At 39.8% G+C, this 19880-nt stretch overlaps 1 protein-coding gene across 1 annotated transcript; it reads left to right on the top strand.

Moving 5' to 3' along the window:
* The first annotated feature begins 1037 nt into the window (after positions 1–1037).
* Positions 1038–19468, top strand: letm2 (leucine zipper-EF-hand containing transmembrane protein 2). Its single transcript, XM_017718871.2, has 11 exons — positions 1038–1352; positions 3891–3950; positions 4117–4552; positions 6851–6994; positions 7097–7234; positions 8770–8973; positions 9187–9306; positions 10601–10720; positions 12740–12835; positions 15891–15956; positions 16966–19468. Exons 2-11 carry the CDS (start codon positions 3904–3906, stop codon positions 17017–17019), a joined length of 1425 nt encoding a protein of 474 aa, XP_017574360.2. The 5' UTR covers positions 1038–1352; positions 3891–3903; the 3' UTR covers positions 17020–19468.
* The last annotated feature ends 412 nt before the right edge of the window (positions 19469–19880 follow it).

Raw genomic sequence — 19880 nt, 5'->3', positions numbered from 1 at the left:
CTATATAGAACCATCTTTAGTACATTCATACACATTTTCCATTCATCCAAAGAGCCCTTTAACCATGCAAAGAGTTCCTTGAGTGTCCATGGCTCTATATAGAACACTTTTCTTTATTAAAGAGCTCTTGAAGCATCATCTTTTTAAAGAGTGCCATTACAGTCTCAAGCTTGTAACAAAATAAGAACCCCTTTTGGTGCTGTATAAAGCCCCTTTTAAAAAGGTTCTATACTGAACTATCCACAACACATTTTCCATCAATCTGAATAACCCTTTCATGTTACAAAGAACCCTTTAATCATGCAAAGGGTTCTTTGAGTGTTCTTGGTTCATGGTAATTGATTAAAGAACCCTTTCGAGAATGTGTCCCACATTTCAGACAGAACTGTCCCACACTCAGCACCCATGTTAGGCTAATTCACCCTCTTTTCCTCATTCCAGCTTGATGTCTCACAAATAAATTCAGTTTGATATGTGAATGTTGTGCTTTAATGCATCTTACTGTATAAACAGATATTCGAAATTAAAAAGAGTCTGTTCTGTGCTGCTACTACTTTTAAGTTTTAAACATAAAATACGTGTATGCTGTTTCCACGGCCAACAAAACAGTGCCACAGTCTGCGAAAAAAAACACCCCGGCCATTTCAAGACAAAAATGTGACACTTTAGAGGCGAAAGCAGATCTCAGAGCGGCTCTCAGTCCCATTACAGCCGCAGTTCTACCCAAACGCTTTCGCAAGAGCTGATCGCAGATCAGATTCGAAGTGTCGAAGAGTCTATGCTCACATGGGTCCTTACGTCACCGGGGCTGTCCGACAGGCATCGCCTGTCCTGGTCTACAAAGCTGATTGGCCAGAGCCACTCCTGCGCAACGGTCATCCAGTCAGCCGATTGGCTTCCGTCACTTTTGCTTCGCCCGCCTCCCAGTGTCGAATTTCAGGACGCTCATTGGTCTACGTCACCGTCAGTCATACAAAGCACGTAGTCATTGGCAACGTAGCATGTCAATCACACCACGACCACCAATGGGAGCCTAGGAGATGTGCTAGGAGCTTTCGGCACGGGAGAAACCGGAGCGGCTAACGTTAGATCGCTTTAAACGGGTAAAACAACGGTGATGTGTTGAAGTTAAAGACTTAATCGCGTATTAAGGAGTGCCTGCTTCATGTGAATGGCTCAGTTCGTTTCAAAAAGGACCCGTTTTGCTCCCCTGTCGTCGACAACGAGGAAATTTAGGATATTTGACCCGGTCAGGGTAGAAAACAGCACAGCCGAGCTAAACTCGCCCCGACTCAAATGATTAACATTGCCGTTTAATGGTGAAAATCTTCACGGACACAAATTTTCCACAGGTATGTTATGTTGCTTAAAACTGTTCTTTTAAATCTAATAGTCTGTGAAGTAAAGGTTGAGACAGTTCAGTCCTTGTGTTGATGATTTGCTCAGCTCCTTGTTCGAATCTTCCCGTTCCACCTTAAATGATGTAGCAGTTACAAGCTGACGGTTCAGGTACCAGAATGTAAATGCTGCGCCTTTAAGGTGGACCGGCAAAATTTGAACTACAAACCGAGACCTTGAGCTCGTTAGAATCTCTCACCTTACTTTAATAAGCTATAGTATCTCACAAGTTTCATACAGTTCGCTCAGATGTGATGGTTTTTAAAACCTCTTTAGCATAAACTGTCACTTTTTGTCAGTAAACCGGCACTTTAGCCCAGCAGACTTAGCCTAGCGCTATCGCGGCCTTCTAGCTGCTGTCGTCCAAACGACTCAATTTTTGGAATCGATTCATGTAGTGCCGGAATGTAAAAATGAATCGGTTCTTTGGTTCGCTGAAGTGTTGAATAGACATGAATATGTGATTGAATTTGTTGTGTTTCATTATCATGTGTAACTGTCTTCGTAACCTGTAATACCTTGACACTTTAATAACCATTATGTTAATCTCGATTCGTCGAAAGATTCGTTTGCACTCGTACTGAAAAGATTTCTGTATTTTCTTTTCGCACTCAGTCATGAATAATCGCGTAAGACGAAACCTGTGTGTGTTTATTTCTTCGTGTCTTCGGTCTACTGTAATGTGGTCTGAGAGCCGCAATTACAGCTTTATGTTGGGACGATTATACTGGCTGCATGTGGACCTCTGGATCTTTAATTATTGTAATTTTTATTTATTTATTTATTTTTTCGCATTGACTGTAGCTTAGCAGATGTTAAATGTGGTAAGTGTGTTGCGTTCGTGTTTCTAACCTGGCAGCTGCAGACCGAGTCAGACACGTGTGGATGGTTGGGGGGTGCAGTGCGCATGTTTGGACGCAGGGTGTCAGTGTTTCCTCTGCACTTTTAAATGTTTGCGTAAACAACAAAGTGAAAGAAAGTGGGGATCTCCCAGAGCAGTCAGCCAGATCACTCAAATATTAGTCAATACGCAAGCTTGTTCAATAGAGGTGAGGGCCATTCCTATTGTGCAATACCAGCTTTAGTCCTAACTTTGTCTGTGTTGGTGAGAAATCTGGCTTTGTAACACTCTAATACTCAAAGTGACCAGATTTAGCAATATTTGACAGGTCTTGCTATTTAAAAGAGAACTCCACCAAGTTAGCAAAGCATAATTCAATGTTTGAGATGTAAACTTGTGAGTGATTCAGAGTGGTTTGATGAGAAATGGTTTATTGCGGAATTTACAGTGGTGGTGATAGGAACAAGGGGTCATGTCTACAACACAAACATCTTGTTTACTATTCAAAATGGTATGGAATGTTGATGATGGGAAATATATGGATGTGTATGTTTGTATATCTATCCATGCACCATGAATGGGTTATGTTTAAGCCAAATGTTTTATCACAGTGGTATCAGTTAGGCCCAATCCCATTTCTTATTTTTACCCCTACCCCTTATTTTCGAGTGTAACCCTCCCCCTTGAAACTGAGTTACAAGGGGTAGTGGTTGAAATCTTCCCCCTATGAAATGGGACAACCCTCCAAGAACCGGAAACGTCATCAGTTATCATCAGCGACTTTCATGTAAACAGACGAAACGAGATTTTCCATCCATTTTCAATACGCCACGTCCAGCTGCAGTGATCTCACTAGTGTGTCACATGACAGGACAGGTGAATCCTATTTAAAATAGTCCTGATTATTTTTCCAGGCATGTTTTTCTGCTTTGTCTCCAGACTTTAGCAATAATGGTATATCGCACTGATATTTGCCGTTTACCTGAAGGAGACTGAAAAGCAGCTCGCGGTTCATTCACAACTTCAGTTTTACACATCAATCAATAAAACGAATCGCTGAATAAAAAAGAGCACAAACAAAAAACCCACATCACTTCATTAACAGCTACTAGCGCTGCTCTGTAGGCGACCCTGCTGGTCTGCAGTGACAGCAGAGGGGGGTAAAGTTCAGCTCCTCACTGCTTAAATACATTTAGGGCATCATACGCCATCAGAGAGGGGGCAATTAATTATTATCGCCACCAAGAATTCTTCAGTGATGTGAAGCTGAACTTAGCTTTTTAATCACCAGCTTCATCATCGATTTCCTGTTCCACCTTAAATGGTGAGGCAACCTCAGGTACCAGAACACATTCTGGGAATTTTCTCATAAAATTCCTCCCTTTGTAGTGCGCCTCAGAAAAATCTCCGTTTGAAGGGCCATGTAGTCCTAACACTTCACCCTAGGGGTAGGGCTAAGTGTTAGGGTCAAGGGGTGAAATGGGATTGGGCCTTAGGCTTCCATGTTCCAACATAACCATGTTAGCTAATATTTTTCGGTGAGGGTGCTTTGAGAGGTGGATTTTTGGTTCCTGTCCCTTGGTGTTGTTCAATTTTCTGTCAGTTTTTCTTAAAAGTGCAGCTGACTTATAACTGTCTCTGTGTTGTGCAGGTTTTGCCTCATCATGGCAGTGTTCAGTTCTCAGGTGCTGCTGGCAGTGACCAGATCCAGGTAAGACCCAGTTCTGGTCAGTGTATATATTTTTTCAAAACAGTCCAACCTATTTTTAGAAAACTGTCTTGTTTTTACACCCACAATGTGTTGACATCTCTCAGCATTAATGTGGATACCATGAACACCTGCTTTTGGCATTTACTGCACGTGTTTATGACTCTAGGGGATCCTACTTGCTCTCCAAACGGCACGGCTGCTCCTCCCTGCCCTCCACCGCCTGCATTCGCTACCACTCCGAGTTTCCTGGCCATGCTCCGCTTACAGCTCGTGCCCCCAGGCCGTTATACCTGCGCTGCTCTAGCACCAACTACCTGCGGCCTGCCTGCGTGCCCTCGCGGGCACTCCACAGTTCCAGTGCCTGGCTGCAGGAGCTGAAGGATTCTCCTGCAGGGTCTGAGACAAAGACGAATGCTGTTCAGGCAGAAACGACCATACCGAGCAAAGCTGTGGTGCGCAAGTCGTTGGGTCAGAGAGTGCTGGATGAACTGAAGCATTACTACCATGGCTTCCGACTGTTGGGGATTGACACGAAAATTGCAGGCAGGATGGTGTGGCGGCTTCTGCATGGACAACAGCTCACCCGCAGAGAGAGGAGGAGGGTATGTAAACATATAAACATGTGCTGCCTGTTAAAGGTTTGGGAACACCATCTAGCTAATACAAATTTTCATCTTCCCTCTTCATGTGCAGTAACCTCACCTTGGTTAGAAAGCTGTTTAAGTTGTCATTTTATTCATAAAAGTCCTGTTGGCAAAGACCATGTATTTTCTCCCCATTTTCTGATGTAGACACTCAAGCCTTTCAGGTGTTTAAAGCACCTTTGTACCAAAAGAGTTTAAAATTGTGCTTTTAGCAGTGGTTTGGACAGAAAACTGTCAAATCGCTATTTAGACAACCTGCTCTTCTTAACAAAGAAGATACTTGGATGAACACTAATATAGTAATTCCAGTCAAAATAGCCAATACGTACATTTTTAGGTGATATTTGTGAGGTGATTAGATATAAGATAATCCATTTGCATACGGAAGGACAAAGTCAAAGGAAAAAAGTTTCCAAAAGTTGAAAAATTGATTAATAGCTACAGAGAAAATGGGGCTCCTAACAACAACCTGGAAGACCTGGTATACACCAAAACTCCTCCCATCAGATAAACAGCACTTAAAGCTTTCATCTTGAGAGAGCGGAGAAAATCAAGCTGCTTCAGTTCTGAACACATCAACAGATGTTTCTGTCCATCCTACCACTGTGAGAAGAGAACTCGGCTCTGTGGGTCCAAAAGGATGTGTAGCTGTCCAGTAGCCTGACTGAGAAAAGATGCATCAAACAAAGAAGCTGAACAAAGGACTGACCACCCAGTCCAGACCTCATCACTGAATGTGTTTGGATTACTTCAGAAATTGATCAGCTGGTTTCTAAAACTGAACTTTGGAGGCGTGGAAAATGTCCCTGCAGACATTTTCTTACTTAATAACTGTTTTGACTTGAATTTAACTAATGAATGATTGTCTCTGAACAATAATACATACCCAAATGTGATTGTATATGTCTTTGTGTCTGCCCTGTGATGGAAAGGTGACGTGTCCAGGGTGTTTCCTGCCTTCAGGCCAATGACCGCTGGGATACTCCAGCAGACCCCATGATCCCATGATCTAGAGGGATAAGCAGCTTAGTGTGTGTGTGTGTGTGTGTGTGTGTGTGTGTGTACCCTAAGGCTATACAGAGGCACACAGATAGAGGTTTTTTCTTTCTTAATTAATGCAAAAGTAAGAATGAAAATCAAGTGTTATTCAGAAAGTCAAAGTGTCCCCAAACTTTTAACAGGTAGTGTATAAATCATGTATTGAATATTTGATTAATTTCCTGAGAAACAGAAACTTTAGGTGTTATCCTCACACTGCTGTCTTGATTTGAGCAGCGTGGAGTGTGTCTTTCTTGGGGAACACCTGCTTCAGGTCATCAACCTCCTCATGAGCTGAATCAGACCAATAAATAAACAGAATATTTATTAATCCTGAAGGAATTGTGGAGCTGCAGCAGAAACAACAGAACTGCACAATTACACCTGTAGATTCACTGTAGTAATGATCTGAAATGATAAGAAGAATAAAAAATATTCTTAATATACATTGCTCTGGAACAGTTATATCTGAATGTTCATATAGTGTGATGCTGGCATTGTCAAATGGTGTACAAAATGATAAATTAATTACTAAATAATTATAGACAAAGAATGACATGATATCCATTAATATGTAAAGGTTTTGGCAGCCCTCGCCAAATTAACATGTTTTGTTGGTTTTCCTAAGTGAAAATAAGTAAAATCCTCTAGAGGAAACACACTTTTGCACATTTTAATGCACAGTTACTGTTTATTTGCTGAATTTAACATGTAGGGAAAACAGTGTGGCCTGTGCAAAAGCTATGGGACATTTTGTATTTTATTTTTAACAGTATAACAGTAATTGCGTTCTAAAATTAACTCAAAATGAACAAAATGTTATTGACCGGGGTTCTCAAATTGCACATGACTGCAGTAGGAGAAACTACAAAATTATCAAATGAATGCTGGTTTTAGAGGAGGAAGCGAAAACCCAACTCTATCCACTGTATATTATTACCCTTTACCAAATACAGACAGCGTTGTTCAGTATGAACATTATCTATTAAGTGATTGATTCTGGTGTCAGAGAATGACCAACCTTCAGCTGTCCTCTGTTGGGCTGACCCAGGGTTACCCATAGTGCTTAGATGTGTAAATGGACAGAAAGCAGTTTACATAAGAAAAGAGAGAAAACAGCTGAGGGGAATATAAGGAACCCCAGGGAGTGTCTCTCATTAACTCAGAGGGCTTTGGTTAATTGAATGGCTAACACTGACCTGTTTTGTCTCCTTGTAGCTGATGAGGACATGTGCAGACCTATTCCGTCTCGTCCCCTTCATGGTCTTTGTCATCGTTCCCTTTATGGAGTTCCTGCTTCCTGTCTTCCTCAAACTGTTCCCTGAGATGCTGCCCTCCACCTTCGAGACAGAGTCTAAGAAGGCACGTGACGTTTTATAGCTAAAGGGCTGTGTGTGTTTGCCTTTGATCATTTGATTCGGGGGGGTGTTGTTTGGGTTCATGGTGTTTTTACTCTCTGTTCAGGAGGAGAAACAGAAGAAGGGACTAGCTGCTAAGCTGGAGCTGGCCAAGTTCCTGCAGGAGACGATAGCAGAGATGGCCCGCCGGAACAAGGCGGCTGTGGGGGACGAAACGCAGAAGTTCTCCACCTATGTCCAACAGGTCAGCAGAGACAGAAAAGTCAATCAGAAACATAAAGGAATCCAATCTTTTCTCAGGATTTCTTAGTAAGCTGGATAATTTAATTGGAAAATGAGTAACATCCAAAAGAAATAACCCTTGAGCTCTCCTTCTGTTGGACCAAGTTGATATCGGTCTTTATTACTGTGAAACACCCTTCAACAGCACTTGTCAAACCGTGTTAAAGGTGTAACTGTCATAAACGCTTGCTGTAGATATATTCAAATATGGTTTTTCTCATAATGTTATTCAGATATTTATTACTGAAAGGGAATGGCATCAAACTTGGAACAAAATTTTGAAATGGTCAGTCTGCAGAGTCACAGCAGTGAGTCTATGGCTCGTTCCAGAAACTCTTTTTCCTATTGACTCGGAGGAGACGACAGAAGCCATTTAAAATACCTGCTAAAGTGGATTCTGGCAGAGGACACACACTTTGTAAAAAAGTACAAAAAATTACAGTGTCATTACTGCAGATCAGCCCAGAAAGGTCAGACAAACACAGACTGATCCAGCTATACTTTAAATTCTGTGTTTGATTTGGGTTAAAAAAAACTGTTGTGTATTTGGTACTTGAAAAACATGGAGTAGAAAATGTCAAAATTTAATCAAGTTGAAATGAGTCAGTTGTCTTGTTTCCACAATTTCTGCTCGTTCTCTCTGTTCCTTTTTCCTTTGCTTCTGCTCTTCTCCCCTTGTTGATCCTTTTCATAAGGAGCATGTGATGGGGTACTGGAATAGCTTTTTTTTTGTATACAAATGTGATTCAGGTTAAAGCTTTAAAGAATTAGTTCAGTGAAAAATCAGTACTCACAGCTATAAGTCACTAGGCTTGTTCGAGAATTGCACCTCACCTTGGTGTGCGAGAGTAGTTGGTCGCAGTCATAGCTGCGAAGAGAGCCGTCAAATGAGACAGTTTATACAGCTATGCCCATGTGAGCTGGCAGCTTTTGCAGCATTAACATATCAGACAAAACATTTTTTCAGGAATATTTATTCACTGTTTAATAATAATGATATAATGAATTATAAATGATTAAATAATTATTACTGCAAACAATACACATTTTAATAGGTTATGTGTTCTATTCAACACAGTTTGTGTTTGTCTGATGTTTCTAGCCAATGAGGATTAGGTTCTGTGGCCATCAAGTTGGCTCTTCACTTGTGCAGTCGATTCGTCAGCAACTGCGCCGCCTGGCTCTGAAAACTGCAGCTGCCTCGCTCCTGTGAAATTATAGCTCATTATATGTTATTGCAACATGCTGGTGGCTGACCGGCATACAAAGTACTGAGCCAAGCAGTAAACTGTGCAGCGCTACGTTGAGTCGAACAAGCTTACTGTCTTTAGTCACTGGAGCTTCAAGGCTCATGTAGTTAAAAATCATGGAAACTAATACCCCACCAGCTAAGCTTAATTACTTGCTTAACTCCTCACACACTTGCCTCAAACCATGCCAAGTTAGGAAATCTCCAGGCTGACAAACATGTCTTAGTTAATTGGTGTTTGTCTGCAGGTGAGGCACACAGGTGAGCAGCCCAGCACAAAGGACATTGTAAAGTTCTCCAAGCTGTTTGAGGATGAGCTGACTCTGGAGCACTTGGAGCGCCCCCAGCTGGTGGCTTTGTGTAAACTGCTGGAACTGCAGCCCATAGGCACCAACAACCTGCTGCGCTTTCAGCTGATGATGCAGCTGCGCACCATCAAGACTGATGATGAGGTAAAAGAAAATAGAAAAGTGGTCAGAAATGACATTTCTAGTCTATAGGCTGGATGTGTGCATTGTAATCTTGTGAGTTATCAGGTATTCTGTTATCTGTGCAAGTATTCAATGCTTTCCCTTATAAACCAATTTTTTACTATGGCTGTATAATCAATCAATCAATCAGTCTCTCTCTTCTCTCTCCTCTCTCCTCTCTCTCTGTGTGTGTAGATGATTGCTAAAGAAGGTGTTGCTGCTATGACGGTTGCAGAGCTGCAGGCTGCATGTCGAAGTCGGGGGATGAGGTCTCTGGGTCTGACTACAGATCAGCTCCGTCAGCAGCTCCAGCAGGTACCATTCATTAGCCGTCTGCGTATTTAAAGCGATACTTCATTTTCCACTCATCTCAGAGGTAGTTATATGAGCCAGGATATGTTTGGTAACCAAATTTTGCTTCTTTAGCCTTATCGTCCCAGTGTAAAAATAATGTTGCTGACAAACACTAGAACTCAATACATACCCAGATCTATTCTGCAAATACATCCCCAAAGCTTCTCTCAAACCACATCCAGGTCTTCATTAAGATGGTGTAGAATTCTAGATGTAGTTTAGGACATGGTATGACTTACTGTGAGCTATAAACATAAACAAAGTGTAGCCAAACTCTGCTGGCACCAGGACAACAGGTGTTGTGCCAAATTCTCTGCGTTATCTAGATCAACAAAACAACATAAATGACAAAGGAATTCAGAACAGCATTGCAGTGTTCAGCTACACTTTGATGTTTAGTTAATTTGTGCCAAACTGTTCTTTTAAATGATCATTTTGACACAAAATAGTCACATTCTTTTAATTGAAAATCAGAGTTTGTGTTAAGTACATCTACCATAAATTGTGAAAATCAGATGCAGTTTAATGTTTGTTTTATTGGCTCTCTTGACCTGTTCAAACAGTTGGATCAGCAGATCTCCAGTGAAACTCAAACTTAACTGCATACTATACACACTTACGTGCTTGACATTAACTAAATATTGTATTATTTATATTGTTATTATAAACACATGGGCTGGTTAGATCCTCCTGGTGTGGGATTATGACTGTTTCTTCTATAAATGATAAGCACTAAAGCGTCCTGTGTGCTATTAGCTCTCCCTGCTGGAGAAACTTTAGACTATTAGACAGAGTTCTAAGGCCATGTAAATGCAATTTAATTAGTATTTTATTATAATTGTTAGTTATTAGAGCATTATTTCTGTCATTATGGCAGAGGTGCTCTGGAGTTCGTAACTTCACAACTGTGTAAGATCATTTAGAAAGCTGTTTAAAATTGAGGGCTCCAGTATTCTTTCCCAAAATGTAGATTATTGCCTTTTAAAGTATTGTCAGCACTTAATTTTGACTCAAAAGCATAAATAAAATGGCACATTTATATACAGAAAAACTTTCTTTCAGTTTTTTGTTTTTGGCCATTTGTTATCCATTTTGGCTACAGTTGAAAATTCATATTTGTATTTCTCTGAAAGCTGCTGCCAGTTTTATTCAGCTATTAATGAGTTTTGAGTTTAGTTTTTTTCACTACATTCAGGGAAATGTTTTTTCTTGAACTCTTGGTATTTTAAGTCTGGATATTGATTTTGTTTTGCAGTGGTTGGATCTGCACCTGAAGGAGAATGTTCCTCCGTCTCTGCTGCTGCTTTCCAGGGCCATGTACCTCACAGACCTCAAACCAAAACCTCCTGTTATCCCCCCTGTGCCCAAGTTAGAGGTAAAGAGTCATTTTGTAATTTCCCAGAGTGTCCTTAGATATTAGACCAGCTTCAGTTCTGTACAGCATTCTTTCTCCCTTTTGTTCCCTGAGCACCAAGCAAAGTTTTTGTTTTTAAAAATGACTGAACATGATCCACAATGATGTGTTAGTTGATCAAACACAGGCTTAAAGCTACTGTTAGCATGTACAGTCATATTCAAAAGTTTGGGCTCCCTTTGTTGAACTCCATATTTTGTTTCTAAGTGAAAAGAAGTTAACACATCCTCTACAGAGAACATGCTTTAATTCAAGATTACATATTCTTGTGTGTGCATAATTTATTTATTTTTTCCTCCCTCACTATCTCACACTCGCTCTTTGTACAAACACACATGTGCATGTTGCTTTTTGTTTGTTGGTTAAGCGTCTTGGTGACAGTGTACTTACTGTGTGTGTAATAAATATATACATTAGTTGCATATGCTTGTTACATAGATGCTACTATTTAGTTGCACGGAAGAGTAAAGTTAGTATCTAATGCTCAATGTTCGGTTTGCTCCCCCTACTCATGGTCTCAGACCTTTGAGATGTAAGTGATGTAGACTGACTGCAGGAGAAAATGTGCTCTGGTATTCAGTCACATGCAGCCCACCGACTGATAAGCTATCTCAGAGCTGTGCTGAATGGCGAAGGCTTACATAATGCAGCCTTTGATCACTCTCTGTACTGTAGTATGGGTGATATGACGATATGTTATTGTGATAAATTTAGTCATAGTATACTTTTTAAGAATATAATGGGTGTCATAGAACACTGAACAACTACAGGGGTCATTGCAAGGGTTTTGCTGGCATTTTGTCAGTTTAAGTCTGTTTTGAAAAGAATACATTTTGCATTGTGAATTTTGAAAATGTCTTCAAGTATGGGGGTGTTTTTGTCATCTCACCCATCTACTTGTGAAGTAGTGAGTACACTGTGACCAAGATACTTAACATTCCAGCACTCAGCGACATAAAGGTAGAAGCATTCTATATGACTCGCATACATGATTTGTAGAAGGTTTTTCAGGGCTGTGTGGAACTGGGTTAGTCAGTGGATTAGTCTTACATCAAAGTTCCACATACAGCGGTAATAACAGTGAGGTATGCTGCTCTCATGTATCACTGTGTTAATTCTAGCAGTTTCTTATTGCGGTGTATGTCTGCATGTGACCTAATCTCACAGACATAATCTCTTAAGGAGAATAATAGTGGAAAGACCATGTGATGCTTTACGCTAAAAGCTTAGACTTATTATGGTGGAAACAAACTGAGAGTGAATTTTTTTTTTTTTTTTAACCAATCCAACACCACATGAATTTTGAGCTTACAGTAGGGAGCGCTGGTGGGCTCATCAACATTGTCCAACAAGCCTATCAAAAGTCCCCCAGACCCCTACAAACCCCCCCCCCCCCCCCCCCCCCCAGACCCCCAAAACAGAGAAAAAATGTTCAATTAGCTAACGATGTTTTCAGGTTAGTTTGGTTGTGTTATTGATTATCAATGTTAAAAAAACAGCACAGCCAATAATTGGATCCTATATTTAGCATTTTGCATCATTTGGAATTGGCCTTTAATCTTTTTTTTAAAATGGCTTCCCACCCATAGCCTTACTATAGCCTTATTTTAAAAATAAATGTGATGTCAAGTACAGCCTCAAGTTAAAGCTTCAGTTTCAAGTTGAAGAAAAAACAAAAAACAAAACAAAAAAAAACCACTCGCTGTGCATGCAATGAGAAGCTGTGCTTGTATTGTCTTGTACTCCAAGTGGAGCAAGAGGACATGTTGAGTAACAAGCACGACTCACTTGGCAACATAGATCAATCACTTACTCCCAGAAAAACCCATATCCCATTGTTAATGGTATATTTTCACCTCTAGCATTAAAAGTTGAGACACGTCTTGACAAGATCACGTCTCATACCGAGAAACTACACTTCACCAAGCCTGCTCCCCTGTGTGCGTTTCTGTTTATAATATAAATGTATGTGTGTAACAGAAGGCCACAGTGAACCCTGCTGAAACCGAAGTGAAGCCCGTCTCTGGCTCTGTGGAGGTTTTGGTCGACTCCGCCCCCGTCATTAAGGACCGGAAGGTGAAAATACCGACTGACAAACTCACTCACACTTCATTCTGATGGTCCACTATAGAGCTACATGAATAATTTATTTATTGTAATTGCTGCATTGTTCTTTGCAATACTGATATCACTGGCTTCACTATACAGATGAATCTATATCCAATCACAGTCCTTGTTTACTTTTCCTTGATGTTTTAACATGTTTTTTCAAATCTGACTTTTTAAATAATGGTCAAGTTACAAGTCTTTAGGACTACTGAGAGATTGAATGTCCACAATAACGTTACCAGCCCCTTTAATATATCTTGTAGCACTATAACTATATTGTACATTTATTTTGTATATATTGTGACACCGGATAGCAAAACATTGTTAGTATAAAATATTATAGTGCAAAACAGAAAAAACAGGTGGGGCAGTGGTTAATTTGCTTAGTTTATGAATATGCAGCAGCAGCATCTGAGGGTGAGGATTGCACAGCGTTGTATAGCAAGAAGCTCAGTGGTGGTCAAGCTGGTCCAGAAGGCTGGAGAGTAGTGGCACCCAATCAAGGCAGAAGAGGCAACAGCATCAGATGCACAGGATGGGCAGCTGGTCGACTCAGCAAAGAAAAATGCACAGAGTTCTGTAATGAGTGACTGATCACAGATTACAGTATTAACAGAGCAGCAGAGACTCTGGCAGGTCTAGATTTGACAGGGAAGACTAATTACCAAAGGATTGACTATACAAGTAAGTTTTTAGCTTAGACTTGAAAGCTGAGGCTATGTCTGAGTCCCGAACATTAACAGGAAGATTATTCCAAAGCTGGGGGACTTTGTATGAGAAGGCTCTCCCCTCGATATAGCTTTATTAATTCTAGGTACCAGTAGTAAGCCAGCACCTTGTGATCTAAGTAGGCGTGATGGTTAATGGTAGAAGTTCACTCAGGTACTGAGGGGCGAGTCAGTTTAGAGCTTTATAAGTCAGTAATAAAATTTTATAATCACTGTGAAATTTAACTGGTAACCAGTGCAGGGCTGATAAAACTGGGCTAAAATGGTCAAACTTTCTGGTTCTTGTGAGGACTCTGGCTGCTGCATTCTGGACTAGCTGAAGCTTGTTGAGGCTTTTGCTGGGACATTCCAGGCAGCAGGGCATTACAGTAATCTAGCCTTGAAGTAATAAATGCATGAACTATCTTTTCTGCATCCTATAGAGATAATGCATTTCTTAATTTAGCAATATTGCGGAGATGCAGGAAGGCTGTTCTAGTAATATTAGTTATGTGTGTCGAAGGACAGATCAGGGTCTATCACGACACCAAGATTTTTTTTCTTACGGATGAGCTTGATGCAACTGAGAAAGTGTTTAAGTGTGTTTTAAAGTTTAAGAGGTAAGTTAGACAGTTTGTTTCTAGCTGCTTTTGGACCAAGAAGCAAGACGTCTGTTTTATCCGAGTTAAGTAGGAGTTTAAGTTTCTTGATATCCAGTCTTTTCTGTCTTTTATACAGTCGTCAATCTTGCTAAGTTTAATCATCCAGTGTGTCATCGGCATAGCAGTGGTAATTTATGCTGTGTTTACTGATAATGGTGCCCAGTAGTAGCATATATATTGTGAATAATATAGGTCCTAAAACAGAGCCTTGTGGAACACCATACTTTACTTTTGCAAGGACAGATGATTCACCCTTTACATTAACAGACTGATGGCGATCAGTGAGGTAGGACCTGAACCAGGAAAGAGCTATTCCTGTTTACCCCTACAAGGTTTTCTAGTTTATCTAGTAAGATGTGTGATCTGTTGTGTCAAATGCTGCACTAAGATCAAGGAGGACTAGCAAAGACACATTTCCATTGTCAGAGAATAATAAAAGATCATTTACATTACTGTGATGTGGCCTAAACCAGACTGAAATGTTTCATGTATATGATTCCTATACAAATAGGATTGTAATTGTTTTGAAACCGCTTTTTCCAAGATCTTGGATATAAAAAGGAGATTCGAGAGAGGTCTATAATTTGATAGTTCGTAGGGATCAAGGTTAGCTTTCTCAATTAGCGGTCCAATTACTGCTAGTTTAAAGGTTTTTGGGATGTATCCAAGGCTAAGAGAGGAGATTATTATTGACAGAATAGGCTTGGTTATTTCTGGCAAAATTTCCTTGAGTAAACCTGTAGGAATCAGATTGAACATACAAGTAGAAAATTTTTGCGGAAGGAACAATTTTAACTAGTTCATTTTCTTGAAGTAAGGTAAACGATTCCAGCCTATCTGCAGTGATTATAATATTCTCAAGATTTAGACTGGCATTATAAGGCAGTGGGTTTGTGTGTTTTAAATTTTCTGCCTAATTTTTTCAATTTTATCACTAAAGAAATTCATAAAAATCATTGCTGTTATAGGCTAATGGCATCTGGCATTCAATAACTGTTTTGTTCCTGTCTCACTTTTTTATTTTATTTACAGATTATATCAAACTCTTATTTAAACACTGTTGAAAATGTAAAACAGACTGTTCATTCCTCAGTTTATACAGTCCGTATATGGAAACTTAACTGCAAAAACAGTCACAGTTTGTGATGTCACAAAAAGCAAAACATTCACATATCGGCCTATAGCAGTTTAGCCACACCCACTTGTGAAGTCATAAGGAGTGTTTTGCCTGATCCGATTTTTGAATGAGACTCATCTCATTTACAGACATACAGTAAGTCTTGAAGGCACTGTAACAAAAACAGCCTGTTGAATTCTAGGGGGTAATGAGAGGTTGGAAGTTAGCCATGCAAAATTTGCTATTTTTGTTCTTAATGCATAAAACGTGACGCGTCATAAGTTGACCAAAATTAAATATAACACAAGAAAAATGTTGGAGTTGAGTCTTTCTAGATTAGCTACAGGAGACCATCAAAATAAAGTGTGAGCAAAAAAAAAACCTCCAACTCCCAGAATTCCTTGTTATTGTCAAGGGCACATGTACTGAGTGGAAAATGGCATTTCAGCTGAACCTGCTGTGGTTTTATGGGTCACACTGAGCAGTTTGGTTTGTGATTCTGATTGGCTGACGCTGTGGCTGTGGTTGGTTTGCAGGCCGAAGAGTTGGTGGAGAAACCGCGCGGTTTGGACATGCCATCACCAGAGGCTCAGTTAATACATGTAAGTGTCTAAACTGCTCTCAGTTCCTGATCCGCACCCATTGATCTGCTATTATGTAACCCAGATTTAACCTCACGCCTCACTTTCTGTACCAGGCTAGATTAGAGCTGATCTGCTCCTTTAAGGCTTTCCTTCTGATCCTGTAATCCTGTTACCTTCATCTTATTTAACTGTACAGATCTGTTAACGTTGGCTCCTCCAGACAGAAAAACACAGTAGAGTCCAGTTGAGGTGTGCACTGAAAACTGAACAGGTTTAACTCTTTGAGTACTGAAATCACTTTGTGCATTTGTTGCACAGCTAAAACAGTGCAGTCATAGTGTGCAAGTCATGAATCTTGGACACTTGGAGCCTAAGTTATGCACCAGTTTAATAATGGGTTTTTAAAGGGGAACTTCACCGATTTTGGAACTTGCATCCACCTCTAAAAGAATATTTTGGTCTAAAACTTACTGTAAACTCTGTTCCTAGTGGACGGATATATTCAGGGCCTAGTAGAGCAAAATAGGCCCCAAAGAAAAACTCTTATGACAGATTTAGTACCAATTGACCATTATCACTCAACACAAAACATTTTTATAGTGGAAAATCTGCTAAATAAGTTCTTTGAGGACCATTTAGAGCAGCATCTACTGTCTACTGACATTGTAGACTGGCATCTACTCAAAAACATCAGAAAAACAATGTCTCAGAAATCAGGCAGTGTATTCTTATCCATTTCGTGTAGTAAAATTTTGAGGGAGCTTTTAGTGGTGGATGTCTGGTTCCTATCACCACCACTGTGAACAATTCTAACTCAGTAAGTTGCTCTAGAACAGAGCATTTCACACTAAACCACTGAATGACTCTTACATTTTAACCACTTAATTATGCAGAAATATTTAAAATATGGTGAAATTGCCCTTTAATATATGTTTGAATAATGTACAGCACTTAAGCTGTTGTTTTTAATGTGGTTCATAACTGCAGTTTACTGTCTTATTTACCTTTTGTTTTTGTGTCCTGTCAGGCCAAAGGAGCAGAGATGGCCCAGAAATCCAAAATGAGCGCCAATGGACTGTGAGAATTTTCACCCCAGTCAAGGAAGATGATCCATACTCCTCCTCTATCGCAGCTCCTGCCGTGAGAGGAGATGCTTTTCTGGAGGTGGGGGTGCACCTTCTTTTCTCCTCTTTCTCTCTCGCTCTCTCCCTCCCACTCCAGGATGTTTGAGCCTCTCCTGAACTTTGGACTCGATCATGATGCAACAGCCCCAGCACTTCGAGACCGGATCTGTTTTTGCCCTTTTTGACCCGTTCGCTCTCTAAAGAACAGAAAAGAATCTGAAACATGGTTGAGCCAGCATCCTCAACCTTCAGAACTTTGCAGAACATCATGTTCTGCTCAATTTGGCCACAATTGTTCTGCCTCATATGCAGTGTGCATGCTTTGCTATAATAATCTTTGGTCTTTTTTTTTTGCAGAATTTCATTATGTAAATGTGTAAATATCTTGTAAAATATTGGCCTATTATAATTATTGTTAATATAATGATGTGGTTCTGTTTTGGACACTCAGCTGTGCCACATGTGATCTAAAAGATCTGCAAGAACATAATGCCGTGTTCTGTTTTGCGTACCTGAACGTGCGGCTGGGTTTGCAGGCGTTTGTTAGTTTCCTCTGGTGAGGGAACGTAAAGTTCACTCCTTCAGGAGATGCAGTATGATAACGTTGGCTGGCACAAGCTGTATTTAGAAAATATTTTAAAATAAGCATTTGTATTTTCTGTGTTCATGATATGCAGCATCCTGTAAATAACTTAAAGGTCTTTTTTTCTGTAACAGAAACGGAACAGCTGCCTTTTTTGATCTGTACAAATCTAATTAGGATTTGTATGTTTAATACTGGATGCTTTGAAGCCCTAATCAGGAGTCACTTTCCCAGCTACTAACAGCTTCAGTATCTGATGAAAGGATGCAGAGTAAGAGTGTGCCAATACAAACCCTGCTGTGGGAGCATCAGGCTTTCCTGAACTTTCCTGGAGTTTGAAAATGGCTATATTAAGATATGTTTGATGCATAGTGAATATCACTTTAGACTAAGATGAATTTTCAGGTCTGTGTTTTATAGGGGGAAAACAACTGGCTTTAGTTTTCCATTAAAACTTACTTACACATTCTTGGTAAGAAAGGCTCAGACCTAGCTGAAGAAATGCTAGGTAAACAGCTGAATATGGAAATGCTAGATTCAGAACTACTCTGTCCAAAATTAACTGTGGGAATGTTAGGTTCCTAGATAGCTTTCGGATGTAAAGTCTAGAACTAGCTGTGGAAATGCTGTGTCTATAAATGCTAGGCCTGTAGCTAGCTGTGGAAATACTAGGTCCAGAATTAGTTGTAGAAATGCTTGGTTCCTAGATGGCTCTGGGATTATGTCCAAAAATAGCCTTTGACATGGTAAACCTAGAACTAGCTGTGGAAGTGTTAGGTCCATAAATGCTAGGTCCACAGCTAGCTGTGGAAACACAAGGTCCAGAATTAGATCTGTAGATGCTAGGCCCATAGTTAGCTATGTAGCTGTGGAAATGCTAACGGGCAATTTTCCATATTATGATGATGATGATGATGATGATGATGATGATGATCTTTGATCCTCACTGTGGCTTTCTGTCCGTCTCTGTTACTGAAAAACTTGGTACATAACTGTGTTTTATGGACACTGTTGGGTTTTGTCTGTTAGCTTTAGGATCTGGCCTGAACATGAACTTGATTTTCCTTTTGAAAACCACTGAGAGGTTGAGAGGAAGAGGATGAACCTCATTTTTCCAAAGCGTAGTAAGAACCCTCTTATTGCCTGTGTCATTCACCTGTTTTGACTGTTTCTGACTGTAGAGGGTTGAATTGTATTGTTCATGCTCTGTCTTCAAATGTGCTTCTCTTTAGGTTTAATGGAATTTCTACCAGCATTCTGTAAAGCTTGTTCAGCAGTTGCTATGAAAGAGCTTAGAGAAGGAAATGGTGAGCTTTTACCATGTGAAGGTACTTCTCACAGTCAGTCACTCTATGCCTTTTCCTTTGGTGCACTTTTTTTGAAAATTGATACAAATGCCATACGTCTCCAGCGAAACGCTCCAGATGGATGTACAGTCAGAAACACTAGGTGCTTTTGACCTGCTCTACTTGTACCTCTGTGAAAAAGAAGTGTTATATTTTGACAATAATGTAAAAGAAAAGAATGCTGTTATGCCTAAAACTGTAATTAAAGCCATATTATTGATAATTGGCGAGTAGTGCAATAATAACAGTGCTTCCCTGTTTTCATCGTCATCCATTTAAAACAAAAGCTCATCATGGAAGAAGTATTTAGGGTTTAATTGGATTGAATGTTTTTTTTTTTTTTTAATCTAGAACACCATGTTCTAGTTCTGTATGTAGCTTTCAAATCTGTTTATTTTATTATTATAGTTTTTTGTTCAGAACACAGACAACACAGAAATATCTGTGGAAATAAATTAACGGCATTTAACAGTGGAATCACCGTTTTGTGTGTTTGTGCATGTTTTACTTTTTCTGGAGTAGCATAAATATTGCTTTTTTCTTTTCTAAGTAACTTTTACATATATCTGAGCAAGAATAATCATTTATTCATACAGACTCTTCTACATATGAAAGTCTTATAAATTGATGCAAAAATGACTAAATATAGTTCTATGTTCCATGTTAAATCTATTTAATGAGAAGAGACTCAAAAACGGACATTTATTTTATAAATATAATTGTAAAGTTTCAAAAATGGTTTATTAACCTGTTATCCATAGTATGTTTTTCTACAAAACATCCATGAAGAATGTCGTGTTGTAAATGTATATGGGGGGATATTATGAGATGCTGTGTTTACATTGGGGGTCTTAGCTGTAAAAATGTATAAACTCCCGTGTGGAGGATG

The sequence above is a fragment of the Pygocentrus nattereri genome, chromosome 18, assembly GCF_015220715.1.
Source record: "Pygocentrus nattereri isolate fPygNat1 chromosome 18, fPygNat1.pri, whole genome shotgun sequence".
Taxonomy (NCBI): Eukaryota; Metazoa; Chordata; class Actinopteri; order Characiformes; family Serrasalmidae; genus Pygocentrus; species Pygocentrus nattereri.
This window is presented reverse-complemented; position numbering and strand designations above follow the sequence as displayed.

Excerpts from the sequence above, each read along its gene's own strand:
- letm2 (XM_017718871.2), top strand. The coding sequence starts at position 3,904 with ATGGCAGTGTTCAGTTCTCAGGTGCTGCTGGCAGTGACCAGATCCAG. Across the intron at positions 7,235-8,769 it reads TCTCCACCTATGTCCAACAG|GTGAGGCACACAGGTGAGCA; the intron begins GTCAGCAGAGAC and ends GTTTGTCTGCAG. Across the intron at positions 9,307-10,600 it reads TCCGTCAGCAGCTCCAGCAG|TGGTTGGATCTGCACCTGAA; the intron begins GTACCATTCATT and ends TTTGTTTTGCAG.